The sequence below is a fragment of the Microchirus variegatus genome, assembly GCF_963457635.1.
Source record: "Microchirus variegatus genome assembly, chromosome: 20".
In the NCBI taxonomy this organism is placed as follows: Eukaryota; Metazoa; Chordata; class Actinopteri; order Pleuronectiformes; family Soleidae; genus Microchirus; species Microchirus variegatus.
The window spans coordinates 11,745,826-11,761,141 of NC_139821.1; the positions used below are offsets into that span (position 1 = coordinate 11,745,826).

General features: G+C 41.7%; 2 protein-coding genes across 2 annotated transcripts in view; both read left to right on the top strand.

The window, feature by feature from the left end:
* Window positions 1-15,316, top strand: part of ahcyl2b (adenosylhomocysteinase like 2b) — a gene marked incomplete at both ends in the record, with an annotated part of 42,860 nt that overhangs the window by 2,545 nt on the left and 24,999 nt on the right. The window lies entirely within an intron of this gene.
* Window positions 4,059-4,658, top strand: LOC310941480 (ran-specific GTPase-activating protein-like; the record flags this gene model as incomplete). The annotated part of the gene is made up of 1 exon (XM_083906667.1): window positions 4,059-4,658. One exon carries the CDS (start codon window positions 4,059-4,061, stop codon window positions 4,656-4,658), a length of 600 nt encoding a protein of 199 aa, XP_083762793.1.

A 15,316-nucleotide genomic window follows, 5' to 3' on the forward strand; every position in this document is an offset into this window, starting at 1 on the left:
GATGGCAACAGCCATGTCTGGATTATTGTGGAGACCAAGTTCACATACAGGAACATGGTACAGAGCGGAGCATTCATTTCCAAAGTTGTGCTGATTACATTTATTAACACACCAGGAGCTTATAATGTATTATCTAATGAAATAATGATAGGTGTCTCTTGGTTGCCTGATAGTGTGAGTGTTGTATAATGATGCTATTGTTTCAAATCTCTTATTTGACATAAGAGGGCGTATTATTGAATTTCATTGTCGATGTGTCTGTGTTTTGTTCATATAATGCACAAATAAGCCATCGTAAAGAACGATAGACTGTAAATAAAATAAGACGGAGCGCAATCCATTACATTAATGTAAATACTTTGTTGTCACTGCATTGGTCCGGTCCATCACTTCAGCGTATATAACCAGTGGGACAGAAGGCTGCCTGCTGCCTATTTATAGATCATGAGGCATGGTCAGTCTTATAGCGCAATGCATTATAGATATCCAACCACAGCCTGGCCTTTAGAATCAGCTGAATTCTGCCTGCAATGTGCAGCAAAGGGTAACTGAAGCAGCAGCAGTGATGATGCAGGCAGCCTTGTTGACTGACTGAGTGAGTGGATGACGGGCAAGCCTGTAATCCATGCCTTTATCGTGTCATCACACGAGGGGATTAAAAGGCCAGCTCTCTGTTGCAGGTTGGCCCAGATGTAAGCTTTTTGAGTCACCGCTGATTGTTGCTGTATCACGCATAGCTCGTCATGTGTATGTCTGGTGTTTTGTAAAGTTGTGGGTGATACCTGCGGTTGGAAGGGGAAGAAACTAGCCAGTTATTGGCCAAGGCCTTGGCTACACTGTACGCGTGATGCGACAGCTGCTTTACTCACCTGCTGCGTCTCATGCATCTCTGCTGTTCACACAGGGAGTGAGTCTGATGCAGAGCTGTTGCTATGTTTTTACACAGAGTGCAATTTAAATAATGCACTTTTAAACACTCCAAATACTCCTTTTGTATTCAACTAAATGCCAGTGCTTTTCGTTATAAAGCCGCTCACCAGGTGGTCCTGCAAGTAATCTCAAATGCTAGAGTGAGTGGTTTTACTTTGAAATGGGTATAAGAAGTGTTGTTTGACATAAGCAACATATTTACAATTCCAAAATGTGGGGAAAGATAATTTGTGCTCAGTATGTTTACAAAATAAGTATTGTGTTTGTGTCTGCCTAAATATACAGAAATTTCAATTAAAAAATGTCAAAGTCAGACTAACGACATAAGTTGCCGTTACATAGAAGACAACAGCAAGAGAAACATAGCAAAATCCAGACTTCTGCATTTGCATTGGACTGATCATGAGATAAATTATTTGAGCTGGCAAAGCATAAATTGAACATTTTCAAGTTCATGGATGGGAGGAAGACTTGATTGGCTCTTGATATGATGCCAATTAGCTGCCAGCTAGAGTTGTTTTGGACAGTGGTATCATAACTGACTAATACTAACAGTCGGGCTACAACCATAGCTTGACTTATCTGTGTCTGGAAACATAGCGACCGTCTATTTCGAAGCTTGTGGTACAGGCAGGTGTCTTTTCTCAAAAAGAGCCACATGGTGCAGTCATATGAGGGTTAGGGTTAGTTTCTCATGGGCGTCATGATTCCTCTAACATGTGCATTAAATTTTCCCGTTCTGCAACGTTTTATTTCCACACTGGGTCACTACGGTCACCGACCTGATTTTCTTATTTGAAACACATTGGACCTGTCGGACACACTGACCCAAACACAAGGCTTTTCACCAATCGACCTTTGAACGAGTTCACTTCCTAATAGATTTAGGAAAGAATGCACAATGATCTCTATGAATGACATCAGGAACATTGCGTCATTTTGCTCTGATGTAAAGTTGTGTCACATCCTACTAAGCTGCTGTTGATGTTAATGCTTGTTAACCCGTCATTCAGCCTTTTTCTGACTTACTGAAAGCGTTACAGGTCCACTGTGTGAATTAGTCAGAATTGGTGATAGAATTCTTAAAATTAAAGATGCGACTGCACGAGTTATCTCGTCGAAGTTTAAGGTCACCCTGATCTGTGCCCCGTCAGCATTGTCGTCTTCATGGAAAGCGTCTTTATCTTCCCGTGGCTGTCCTTGGCTACAAAGGAGAACGCATAATTTTCCTGCCCCTGGGCTCTCATTTGTGAGTCACCTCAGTGATTAAAAATGGCTTGCATATAAGTTTGTTAGTGAACACACAGTGATAATTACTCACACATCTTCCTAAGGGGATTCTGTCTTCTTTTACTGTAGTGTTGACCTCGTTGAATCACTCTATTGTCTTTAAAAAAAAGGGAAAAAAAAGGATCAAGTTTTTTAACTTTTTTACACATACAGATCTAGCCACACAGTGAGTATGCTGGTGTCTGGTATTTGCTGTTTGGCTTCAGCAGACTAGTAAGATTGTGCTCACTTTCTGCCTGTCTTTACCACACAACACAAATGGAGAATCTCTTTTATGGCATACCGACATACATTCATCCTTTTTGGTCTGAATTTGGAGAACTGCCCCCAAAAAATAAATCCAGTTATCCCACCTCCTTTTTTTCACGATATTGAGCTAAAACAAAAGTTAAGCCTTTGCTTTTGAGTGTTGATAAAAACCTTTCCATACTCACTTGCTGGAAGGCACACTTTTTTTTAATTTCATTAATGGATTTGAACCTGAACCCTTCAGTAGTATTCGATTCTGTTACCTAAATGTCCCTGTCAGCTCTTTGCAGCACTGTAATATATTAAACACTGTCATGCCGATTCTTGTGCTGACATGAGCTTTCGCCGGTTATCGAGTCTTCATGGAGGAGGGAAAATATGTTTGAACATTGTCAGAGGTTAATGGGGAGGCCAGGAGGATGATGACGATGACGACGACAACCGACTGACCCGATTTGGTAGTTTAAGATGTCCGCTCCCTACTGGCAAAGAAGTGAGATTCCTAGCAAATCTATTAAAATGTCAAGTTCGATTGTTGTGCTGAATCTAGCCTAAATGAAAGAATCATAGTTAAATTATAAAGTGCTAAGTCTCGCTTAACAGAGCCCTATTATACCTCAAAAGGCTCCCAAAATGTAGTCTTATGGTCAGGCCTGCAATTGTCATAAGGCCACAGTATACTTCTCCGACTGCGTAACCACGGAGAGCCCTCGAGCCTTTATAGTTAACCGTTGTGGTGCCGGATACGCAACGCAATTTCCCGCCTGATCAGTAGGGGTTGCTACGCAAGGTTGTTGTGCTTCTTGCTACAGTGAGCAATGGCGTCCGAGAGAGAAAGACTGTTGTCGTTGCAGCTGAATAACATTGAAAAAGTGGCCGTTTCTCACCTGAAATAAATATTTTCTGTGTCCTGGAACTCGGTTTTTAAGATCATTTGAGGCGAGAAATTGGCTATTTAGAGTCTAAACATGTGGTTTGTGTATTAAGATATGACGTAGTTTGGCAGCGACGTTTTCGGTGGTGATCAGCTCCGCCTCTGGACCCTCGGTACGCACAGTGGCCGGCACAGAGCAGCGTTATCTCGACCTGTCCTGAGGACCAATCACAGTCCTTGCCGTCTCCGTTGTCCCTTGATGGAGTGACGGACACTTTAAAAATAATTTGTGCACCCGGAGACGACGGAGAGACTCTCCGACAGGCTCTCTGGTGACATACAGGGGTCTCCGTAACCTACGTAGAGCACTTAACGCAGAAGTATACATAGGGCTTTACTGACCTTTGACACATACAGGGGCATAAATTCCCCACAAAAAAATCCATTGTTACCTGGTAACTCTTCAGCCTAACAAGCTGTCTTTGTCTTTGAGGACAAAATAGAACGTCATCACTGCGACATCATGATGACACTGCGCTGCCAGTTCTTTGATCTCATCCTACAGATGTTCTACATTACAAGTTAAAGGCTCACCAAAATTCCAAAAAGGAATTGGCATTCTTCCCTCTCCACTTTTCCCACGAGGCAAAAAGGCACCAGTTTGAGATTTGAATATACCACACCATTCCCATAATCGGCTACTATCTACACTGATATGGCGGATCCAAGGAACCTGTACGCACTTTACACCACTGCAGCTGGTGCAGGAGATTTAAATCACGACTCCCACTCTGAGGCCACCGCATCACTGCCTGAGCAGGATGTGAAAACATTAGCTGAGGAGGAGGAGGTACTCCTTAAAATGCAGGCCAAACTATTTCGTTATGCCACTGAGAAGAGCCCCCCAGAGTGGAAGGAGAGAGGAACTGGTGTGGTCAAGATACTGAAACACAAACAGAAGGGCATGATCCGCCTCTTAATGAGGAGAAACCGGACTTTGAAGGTTTGTGCTAATCATTGTTTTATACCCATGATGGAACTGAAGCCCAATGCTGGCAATAACAGAGCATGGGTATGGTCCACACCAGCAGACTTTGCTGATGGATGTCCCAAACCTGAAATCCTGGCAATATGCTTTTTTAACGCACACAATGCCCAGAAGTTCAAGTTGATGTTCGATAAGTGCAGGGAGGAGGTCAGAAGAAATCTCGAGGAAAAAGGTAACGCTGACAGCAGAGATAAGGTCACAGAAGAGCTGGAAGAGCTCTCGGTATACGAGGCCAAAGAAGAAAAGAAGGGAGAAGAAAGATGGTAGACTGCGGCAGGCGAACAAGAAAAAAAGATGAGAACAAATCTAAAGTGGGTGGTTCATCACAGTTCGGTGCAGCAATGTTTTGGCTTAAATTCAGAACCAGGAAATAGTTAGTACTTTTAAGATTAAAATGACATTCAGGGAAGCCCAGAAAGAGGAAAGTCTCCTCAATGTTCCAGAACATCATGTCTTTAGTAGTTTTACTATTCAGTGCAATAGATACGTGTATGTGCTTTAGTCTCTGTCTTAAATGAGTGTAAACGCAACAATAGTGTAACAATAGTTCTGTTGTGTTTTCACTGAACTGGAGTGAGTATAAATAAGTGCTCAAATAAAAATAATTAAAGAGTCACTCACCGGCTCCACTCCAATGATTGGCTTTTGTTTTGGTTGTCATCATCTGATCATTTATAGTGCGTGTAATTTGTTTACATTTCTAGAACTCCTGGTTTCATATCCTCGTCTGGATAAGGAGGTCTAGACATTTTTATCTATTGGTGTCATACAACAAGGCAAGGTTATTTATACAGGGTTGGAAAGGCTCTGTTCAATCCTGTCCAGGTTGGGATTATTCGGTCTTAAATGGACTGGATCTTTCCAAAGGTCAGTTTTTGCGCACACAGTTGGAACGGCAATTGAAATTTAGCAGGACAACGCTGCTCTGAGCTTGTCATTGTATTGCTGTTAATCGAGGTTGTCGGGCACATCAGCTGTTCCCAAATTTAAGACTGCTGGTGGCCCACTTTGATATCTGAAAATTCTCAGAGGCCCACCTAAACCTTGAATCATAACTCTGATCAACACATGAGACTAGGATCAATAATTCCCATTTATATATTTGTCTTTTAAATGTAAACATGGGAAAATTCACTGCAGATTTAATATTCAATCCACTTTTATCCTTTAACAGGCAGGAAAATGTCATACACATTAAAATCAATCACAGCTTGGGCTCAGTGTAAGGGGCGTTTAGCATATCCACTGCTGTGTTGAATGTTTCGAATCCTTGTCATCAACGCTCGTTCCGATTGGTTCGCTGTAAATCCGTTGAAAGCGAAAGCTTGAAAAGAACGACCTCGTTCTCGAGGAAAAAAGTAAAAGCCAAAAACACAACTAGGGTTGCAAAAAAACACACAACTAGCGAAGTAGTAAAATATATGACTGATTTTCTGTCAGAATCACCTGAGTGAGCGATATCAGCTGTTTCTCCTTACTGTGGTGCTGAAATTTGATAACTGCCCATTTTAGTAGGACACTGCAGTTCTTTATTCAATGGACACAACTGTTCCAGTTTTGCTGCGTCTTCAGCTGTAATGACACTTGAGACTGTGTCGCCTTAAACCCTGGCTCTTCTGTTTAGTTCTGTCACGCTGCATCAGATTTACTTCTTTTGGCCGTGATCCTGGTCAGCGATGGCGTGACATAACCACTATGCGTTTCCTTCACCCTGCCCATGACCTGACAGGCATGCAGCCAGAGGGGACCACCCTGAATGCCATGTCAAGCTACTGTTGTATGTTATTCTTTGACCTGCTTGTGTTGCAGAAATATATTATTATTATTTTATTATTTGAAATCTCCATTTGGCCACTACTGTCACAAAGCCTGCCCATTTCTCACCCTTGACCTGGAGGTATTCAGTATGTGCTTGATAGATGCAAAGTGTTAGAGAGCTCTATTACGGTCAAACTCTGCCAGGAAGCAGAACATGAAATGCGTCTCAAAATAAATGCTTATAGGATCTTGCTGGTGCCGTGTGTAATTTTGCATCGCTTGGCTCCCTGTGCCACCATCGAAGAACGTGTATATTTGGCCAATTTTGTCTTCAGAGCTGGATTTATCACCTATGAGTGAAGCTGTAATTCAGATTTTTCTTTTGTGCTCTTGCACCGTTTTCCTCAAATTACCATGCCAGAACACTCATAATAGTTTTTTTCGTTCTCCTCTGTTTTCTGCTGTCCCTGTTTGTTTCCTCCGGTCAGTCTACTCAACAATAGCTTTTTATGTCCAGGGCTTGCTTTCTCCAGTTCTCACTGTACTCTTGTATTGGGGCAAGCACATTCTACCCTCTCGCAGTGTTGATCTTAACACCACACAGCAAAGGCATGTGTGAGAACGCACTTTCATAACCAACTTCATTCGTGTCACTGAGGCTCTCAAGAAATGGCTGCTGGTACTTAACACCAGTTTGAGTTTCTCTCACCCTGAGGTTGCCAGATAGCGATCTCATCACCCCTTCTTCAGACGGGATGTTCTAGCCTCTACATTTCTGTCAGACTGTGTGGTTGAATAATGAAGTGAAAATCACAAGATTTCACCGAGATCATAATTTTCTTCCACACCAATTTCGGATTATCTGACCAATATTTGCAGCAGCTGCTAACTTAATCTAATCTTTAAGTCCCTGACGGACATTAAATTACATTTCTACTTCATAATTCATTTTGTCAAGTGGCAGTTTCTTCTCAACATGAAAACAAACGCACACGTCAACAGGTAGTGAGAGTAATCCAGGGTTCATAGTGTGTTTTCTTGTGAGCTTTGACAAAGAGCAGCTAAAATTATACATTCATTGACCCCGGTACATTTTATCAGTTCTTAGGGCTTCACAGCATGTTGAGCTTAGATGAGTGACTTCAAGATGCATTCACTAAACCTCGTAAATTTAATAAATTCTGCAAACACACATGCTGCACGCTGATCACAATTACACCTTGTGGTAATATGCACCACAAATTAAGTAGTCAAAAGATTAATTAATCCAATCATTGAAAAAAAAAATTTGTTTTGTATCTTATTAATATAATCACAACTGTGAAAAAGGATCGTTTTTACAGTCAAACAAATAGTTGAACATTTGTTCTCATTACTAATATGGATTAAGAAATAAGTCACCTCAAAATGCATGAACTCTGAGGATGATCAACTTGGATGCTGAGTCAGTATTGAATGAAATTGTTGCACAACTCACGAGTATTTCTCAAATGATTTACGTTGAACATGTTTTTCAGTCAGTGGCTTTTTTAAGAGGACAATTTGGGTTACAAGAACATTTACATGAAGAATGTGTTGCCACACTTGACCTGTCAGCTTGTGTTCATAATTCCTGTCAGCATCTGCCATTTATCTGTATGCTTCCTTTCTGCGTATTGCTTTCAAATTAAGTTGGCACTATGAAGTCTTGGCTGTCTCACTCGACTTTCCAGTGTCCGTGAGTCCTGAGTGCTCTGGCTGTTCTCTTTGCTGTGCTCAACCTACCAAATTAAATTTTCACACTTTGTATATTGGAGCCATAACACTTATCCCAAGGCTGACAATCGAGTGAACTCTGCCCCGGTTTTTTGGCATGTGGCTCATGGGGTCAGGTATTTGATTTATCTGATGTAGTTGCTTCGTTTTTAGGCTGGTATTGGCAGTATCGCTGCTTCTCCTGTGTGTACCACCCACATGTTTTATCTGCAGCTGTAGCTCCCCAGTTGTAATTCATTCATCCTGCTTCGTCGTTGCCGCCTGTTATAACTGAGCATGTACAGCTCATTGAGTTACACATCATCCCGTCTTAAGCTGTTGTACAAGATCCAGATTCTTGGAAGAGCAAATGTAGTGCTCACATTTCCTGGAAACTGTCGGCTCACAAGAAACCTAATTAGTGTGAAATTTTAAACCCTTGGTGTAGTTACAATTGAACAAGTGATCAACCTTTTTGGTGTGTGTGTATCCTGAGGATCGGTAGGAAGTAGCGGACGCTGAACTTGCTTACCAGCATGACGAGGAATGCAGCTCCATACTCGAGCACTGCATCCAAACAAAGGGCCAACATTGTGTCCAAAAAGTGCTAGCTCACAAAAGGGCCCTCACAAAGCCTGAAATGAACCCCCACACACCCATCTGTCTGCCCTACTTCCTATTAGTCAGACCAAGCCACCAACACTCTGAAAGACGGAGATTATGTCAGATGAGACTATAGCACATTAAGGATATCGATGTAGATATCCAGTACTGTGCAAAAGTCTAGGCCATCATTCGATTTGTTGTTTTAGCAATGCTCTAATGGCCATACAGTATAATTATTTTTCGATCACTTTGGAATGCATCCAGACAATAAGGTAAAATATATTCTTCTATATTCTGACTTGCCCTAAACCTTGAATAACAGCATGACCCTGGCTCTCTTAAACCTGGAGTAGAATCCTTCTTAACATTATTGGTAAAACCTGTTTGTCCTATTTCATGTCAATAGATATCTGCTGTGAAAAAAGTCTGTTACACCGTGTTTCTTTAAGACAGGCCTGAACATTACATAACCATGTATGAGTTAAACTCTCTGACCTTTTGCTACTGGTATAAGACCAACCTTCAGTCGCATCATTCCAATCTAAATGCCAATGATCACAGGATTTGATAGACAATACACACAGACAATTATGTTCTTGATGCAAACTTAAAAACAAATCAATGTTCTATTAATGGAATATGTTGAGCTATAATGCACAATTACTGACTGGACCAAATCAAACCCTGTCACTCACTTCCTATAGGGAATGGAGAAATAAACAGCTGGGTTCACGGCCGAGTTCAATGAATGCACCACATTAACCGTTGTAAAACCACAGATGGAAAAAGACGAGCAATTATTTTTCAATGGAGCTTCAACATCTGCAATTTAGCCCCATCACAACAAGCTTTTTTTTTATCCCAAATGAACACAAATATAAAACACTTGACCAGTCGGATATTATAAACCTAGTTCATATGGAAAATACTGACTGAGCTATTATAGATGTAAAAAAAATATTGATTTACACTAGATTTACGTGATGAATGTCTAACAATTATTGAACCATTACTTCACACCCCTAATTAAATATAGACCCCTCACCCCATAATTGGTTTATTAAAAAAGAAAGTAGCACAAACGCCTGTCCTGTCTGTGATCCTTTGATGTAATTACACCTGCCCTGCAGGAAGAGACGTCAAAAATGTGTAGACGTTTTCTTGGTTTTGCCTTTGATTAATTGTCGCAAATGATTTGTTCTCTGGTGAAAGGATTTACTTCCTCCCAGAGCTTCGATTTAGAAAAAGAGACTAATATGTGAAAAGTATGTCCTAATAGAGACAGATGATCGCGTGCCATTGGTAAATGGATGAGTATGGCTACAGCGCATAGCAGCTTGCTGTAAAGGCATTCTATTGTTGATCCATCACTAGGTCAAAGTATATCTACTTTATGCCACAGTCAGTTTTCTCTCTCTGATTTGAGAGCCACGTGGAGGAGCCAAAAATGGATTTTTAAAAGATCCGATCAATAGTAATGCTGATCACTTTGCCGTCAGTGTGAATGGAGCTTATTTGACCGCTGTCATTAGATGGGATCACAAAGCCTCGGGGCTCTGAACTGTGCCCTGTTTTGGTCGACATGGGCAGTAAAATCATGTTACACAACCCACATTAAGTGTGTGTGGCTAATCTAGTGCCTAATAACAGAGGTATAAATATTTAAGAACCATTGAGAAATTTCAGCGACTCAAAATGGTTTCCTCATAAGAAAGTCAGCTGTTACTCGTCCTTGAAGGACATGTGAATCCTGCATTCTTAATCCTCCCCCATTCAGTGGCAGATAGAGGGGAAAGGCATGTGAAAGAGAAGAGAACAAGAAAGCCCTGACTGTGGTGGCTGTTCCTGTCTCCTCCCTCTCTGGGAAGAAGCAGGTAGGGTTTAATCAGTCACTAAGCCCCATCATTCATTGCCTGTTCTCTTCTAGTATCAGTGTCCCTGGCTTTTACAATGACTATTGGACCATATCAGGACAGAGATTGTTCTAGTGGGCTGTGCAGACATTAGACGACCATGAATACTTTCCATGACTTATTGCAGGACTGCAATCATTCAGAACCACAGGGTCTCGCAGTCAATTACCAATTTGATTTCACAATCCTTCAGTTTTTCCTTATAGATGGACTGTATGCAAATGAACAGTTCGAAAACATGGAGCCATCAAAATCGAGTCCTATTCTAACTTGATTTATAAAGCCAATAAACATTTTCCTGAGGTGTTGACGATGTTAATCGCTAGTTGTCGGTCTTCCTCAATAGAACATGTTGTCAATTTTGTAAATTATGAGGAAAATAGATGACGTATATGAGTGGATACCAGTGTGACTGACAGCTAGTATCTTTGATTGGATGCCTGTTCGCAGGTTTTACATACAGTTTATGTTCATGTACACCTTTTGATGCATTTGATTAATCCAACGGGATGGGGTTAACTGTTATGTCAAAGAAGCATCTGGATTTAATATTCACATTTCAGAAGAATTAAATTCCACATTTGCGTCCATGGAGCTGACATTTGTTTATGGTGGAAATGTGTGGGGCATGTGTTAAAGCACTGGTAATCACACGTGGGCCCAGCAACTGCCAAGTGCATGCGTGGCAGTGGGTGCGTGTGTGTGTGTGTGAGCGTATTCTTACACATGACATGTGAGTCAGTGTGAGCACTTGTCTGTGTCTATAAATCAGCAGGAGCCGTTCTTACATCACACAGCCCCCTTCAGGGCAGCACACTGCAGTCTACACACATGCACACTGACCACCATGCACTAGTAGCTGCCTTCTTCCTTCTCAGGAGGCCTCAGGAGTAATTGACTATTGAATAAGAGCAGCCACCTTCTCTTTCTAGGCTTTCTATTTAAATATTTCTAATGCTCACTATTCACTCTTTTTTCCACCCTGCCACTCTGTCCTTTTGTGCATTTACCATAGTATGGAACAGGGCTGTCTAGGTCATAAAAGCTCATTCACACATACCTCCCGTTTATACATAAGGGCATACACTGAGGGCAAATCTTGTGAATTTGCACATGCATGTTGTCGTCTTTGGTCGATATATTTATTTAGCATGTTTCTCTGTGCAAGTCTGAGCACCTCGGACTTGTGTGCATCAGTTCCTCTGCCCTTGTGCAGTACCAGAGCTTCAAAAGCACAGAGCTGTTCCACTAAAAGCCAGGCCTGTCTTCTAGTCACACACCTGTTTTTCAGTTCTTTCAGCCGTCCTGAGGTTGAGTTCTACTATTGCGTTGTTCTGAAGCTGTTTAAAATGTCATCTGCAAGACATATTCATCTGAGTGACATATTTGCAAATCACAAATATGTGCTCATTATGAAGAGGCAATATTCAGCCACAGGGAAAAGGATGGTCCAAAACACTGCAGTCCTGCTGGCCAATGAAAGCTCAACACACCGTACTTTGGATATTTGGTATGTTGGAATTAAATCATCATGGAACTTGAACATCTGACCAGTATATTGATCATTGCTTTACGAAAGTCCTCATAGTGGTGTTAATAGTAGTTGGTGCTTCTTTCTTAGCATTTAAAGCTCCCATAGACCATAAGTTCCAATTAATGCTGCGTTTTGGTGTGTATCTGCCATTACCTCGTTTATGAAACCCTACATTTTCGAAAACAAACAGTTCAGCCACTGCTGAGAAAGCTGGGTTTTATTGTATTCTCAGGCTCTACAAGTGGTCTGAAAAAGAATGGAATCGATCCTTCTGCTCCAGGGCACATCTGGTTGCGTACATTGAACCGCAGAAGAAGAAAATCGTCCGTTGTGGAGGTGTCTCGCGTGCGACGGTGTCTTTTGACTCTGGGTCTGACTCCTGATAAAAGAGACTGTGACGGGGAGTCGTGACGAAACTATTTTTAAACATTGTTAAAACAATGTTTTGATGAGTAGCAGTGCATCCACCGTTCCAGAGGGGGAGCTGTGCTTCTGAGAGCTGATGTGCTAATTACGTCACTTCCAGGTACCTGGCCAATCACAAGACGGTGCGGAAAGCTCTCGTTGGCTGTCCAATCACAACACAGTTCTGTCTTCTGGGGGTGAGATTTCGGTCTGAAACGGCACAGCTGACGAGAGCTTCAGTGAGGAGAGATTTCGATTGGCTCGTTTATACAAGTTAATGTATGCAAGTAGACCTCCATAACTCACATACTATATATGTGCGATAGGACCAATCTATGAGAGCTTTAAGTAATGAACAGAAAACCACAGTAAAACAAGTTTTGTGCCCCAATCTATGCATTTTTCTATAATATCATTTGAATTTAACAAATTAAACACTGAACTGTTTTCTTTGATTATTATCCATGATAGGAGACGAAATTGCTGGTGTTCTCTAGTCACACATCTTGTCTCTGACTGGAGCCAGCAATCATCCAGGGTCAGTGTGGCCCGAGGTGTGACAGACAGACAGACAGACAGTCTTACGCTCAACAATAATGGCTGCAGGCTTAATTGTCAGCCAAGTGTGTCACTCAGTAAACGGCAGTCTGCTCCGTTAAGACGAGGAAACCTGTCAGCTCTGTCATGTTACATGTCCTCTTTTTTTTCTGAGGGACTATACAGGGCAGGCTGTACCCTTTTTTTATCCATACAGTGTGTTCTGAATCAGACTGGCTCCTTAATCCAGATTTGTTGGTATTGCGTGTGATCTAGATGCAGGGGAGGGTGAGACGGGGAGAAGAATAAAAGGAGAAAACCGTAGGCACCTCTAGGTCTGCTTACAGTCTGTTTTTGATTTTCTTCTACACAGGCACAACAGTAATCCAGAAATAGCAGTTAAGACGGTGAGAAACTTGTGCACAGCTATTTGATCTAAGTGTTGTGTTATCTAAGTGCTTGTTAAACAATACACACAAACTGTGCTCCATTCTCTCATCTGCATCAAGCTGGACGAGAAAGACGAGTGTGGAAGTAGAAAAAAGGGAGAACTGTGAGTGAAGTGTTTAAACGGCAGGCAAAAGAGTAAGTGAAGAGGTTCTTGCATCGAAACTGTGGGGGAAATCTGGAAAACGTCCGCAAAACAATCTGTACTTTCCCCCCGTATCAAGCAAAGGGGTCCGGTTCTAAGTGTTTGGAACTGGACAAACTGCAGTCCGTCAATTTGTTGACGGGTAATCCATCATTCATGTATGATGAACATGAAAAACGGTGGTGTTTTCTCCTCGAAGAAGCGTGTAGTCTTATCATGATAAGTAGCCACATGCTAAGAAGAAGGCACATGGAATGCTGAAATTCCTCCATTGTTGCCATTTGTTTACCGTCTTCTGCTAGGTTTGAATTTATTGGCGAGCTCCACTGTGTGAGATGGGCTGGTTATGAAGTTGCACTATTTACGTTTCTGACGCATATAACCTAAATAGCTCCATAATTTACGTATATGTGGCCCACACACCTTGCGGTGGAAGCACCAGTCAGATGAGGGTGTAGTGTTCCAAACCACACTGTGGTGAGCTGAACTGCACTGAAACAGGCTGGTGAAAACAAAGACTCAAAAGGACTGCTTTAGAGCGAAGGAAACGTCGGATGTACAAGTATACAGTACTTGCATCTACACGCATACTTGTATACCTCTATCAGTGTCTTGAAAGCTCATTGATTCCAATGTACTCATTGTTTATAACCTTCTGATAAGAGGATCAGATGCAGTTGATTTTTGTTTTGTGGTCTATGGAAGGGGGCCATATGGTTGAAGTTGTCGTTAGCACTCTTGTCTTTGTAGCAAGATGACCCGAGTTCACAATCCAGCCAGAACAAGGGTCTTTCTGCATGGAGTTTGCATATTCCCCCCTCTAAATTACTCCCAGAATGGGGACAATCAGGCAGAAACACTTTTAAGGATTTAGCTCCAAGGATATTTCCAGTCATTTGTTTGTTGCATTTAGTGGTCAACAGAACACGCTCTTCCTTTTATTTTCCTGCAGTCTTTTCTTTTTCCCTTTTCTTTTAAACCATCACTCACTTTTCCTGCCCTTCTGGCAGACCACATCTAAACATAAAGCTATTAACTGGACCACTCATCCTTGCACTCAGATCTGTCTGTTTACCTTTTAACTTTGCAAGGTCATTATCATCTATAATGCTGCAATCATCACGTGGAATCTTGGCCTGATACCACGGCTTTGCTGCTGCGTTATCCCTATGTTTGGCTGGTAAGCCTGTCACAAGTCGGACTGTGCCAACACAGTCGTCCATCCATCACCGATAGAGACTTAGTGTCTGTCTGGTAACATGAGATTTCCTGATGAGCACGCGCTTCCCGGAACAGAATTAGTGTTGACACACAAATAAAATAATGTAGTACCAGCTCGTTTTTTTTTAAAGTTTACATTGAAATGGAACAAACCACCGAGTGCTTTGTGTTTACTCATGGTCCGGTGCTCTCCAGTCTTTGTTCTTATTAAGTCTTGGAAAATTGCTTTTAAATCACATGCATTTGTTTAATTAAAGGCATAAAGATAATATGTCATGATGCCAAAGTTTTCCTACAATTGCTACCTCCAGTACTTATTACTCACCATATACCAACCAAAAAAACCAAATGTGTCAATTTGGCTCCTGAAAAAGAGCTGTTTGTCTTACATAACTGTGAATATCTTTGAAGAGTATTATTTTGTACTAGTCCAGGTTCCCCTGCGGGTTTACTTTGAAAGGACGTTGCACCTGGTCTCGTGGCTTGGTCTGATCCAGATCCAGTGCTTGTCTCTATTTCCTGATGCAGTTAGATTAGTCAGATATTATAACAGTACCTGCAGTATTTAGGTTGTCAGTGTCCATCATCCAGTGACTAAGATGTCATGCAGTTGGTCACGATTGCT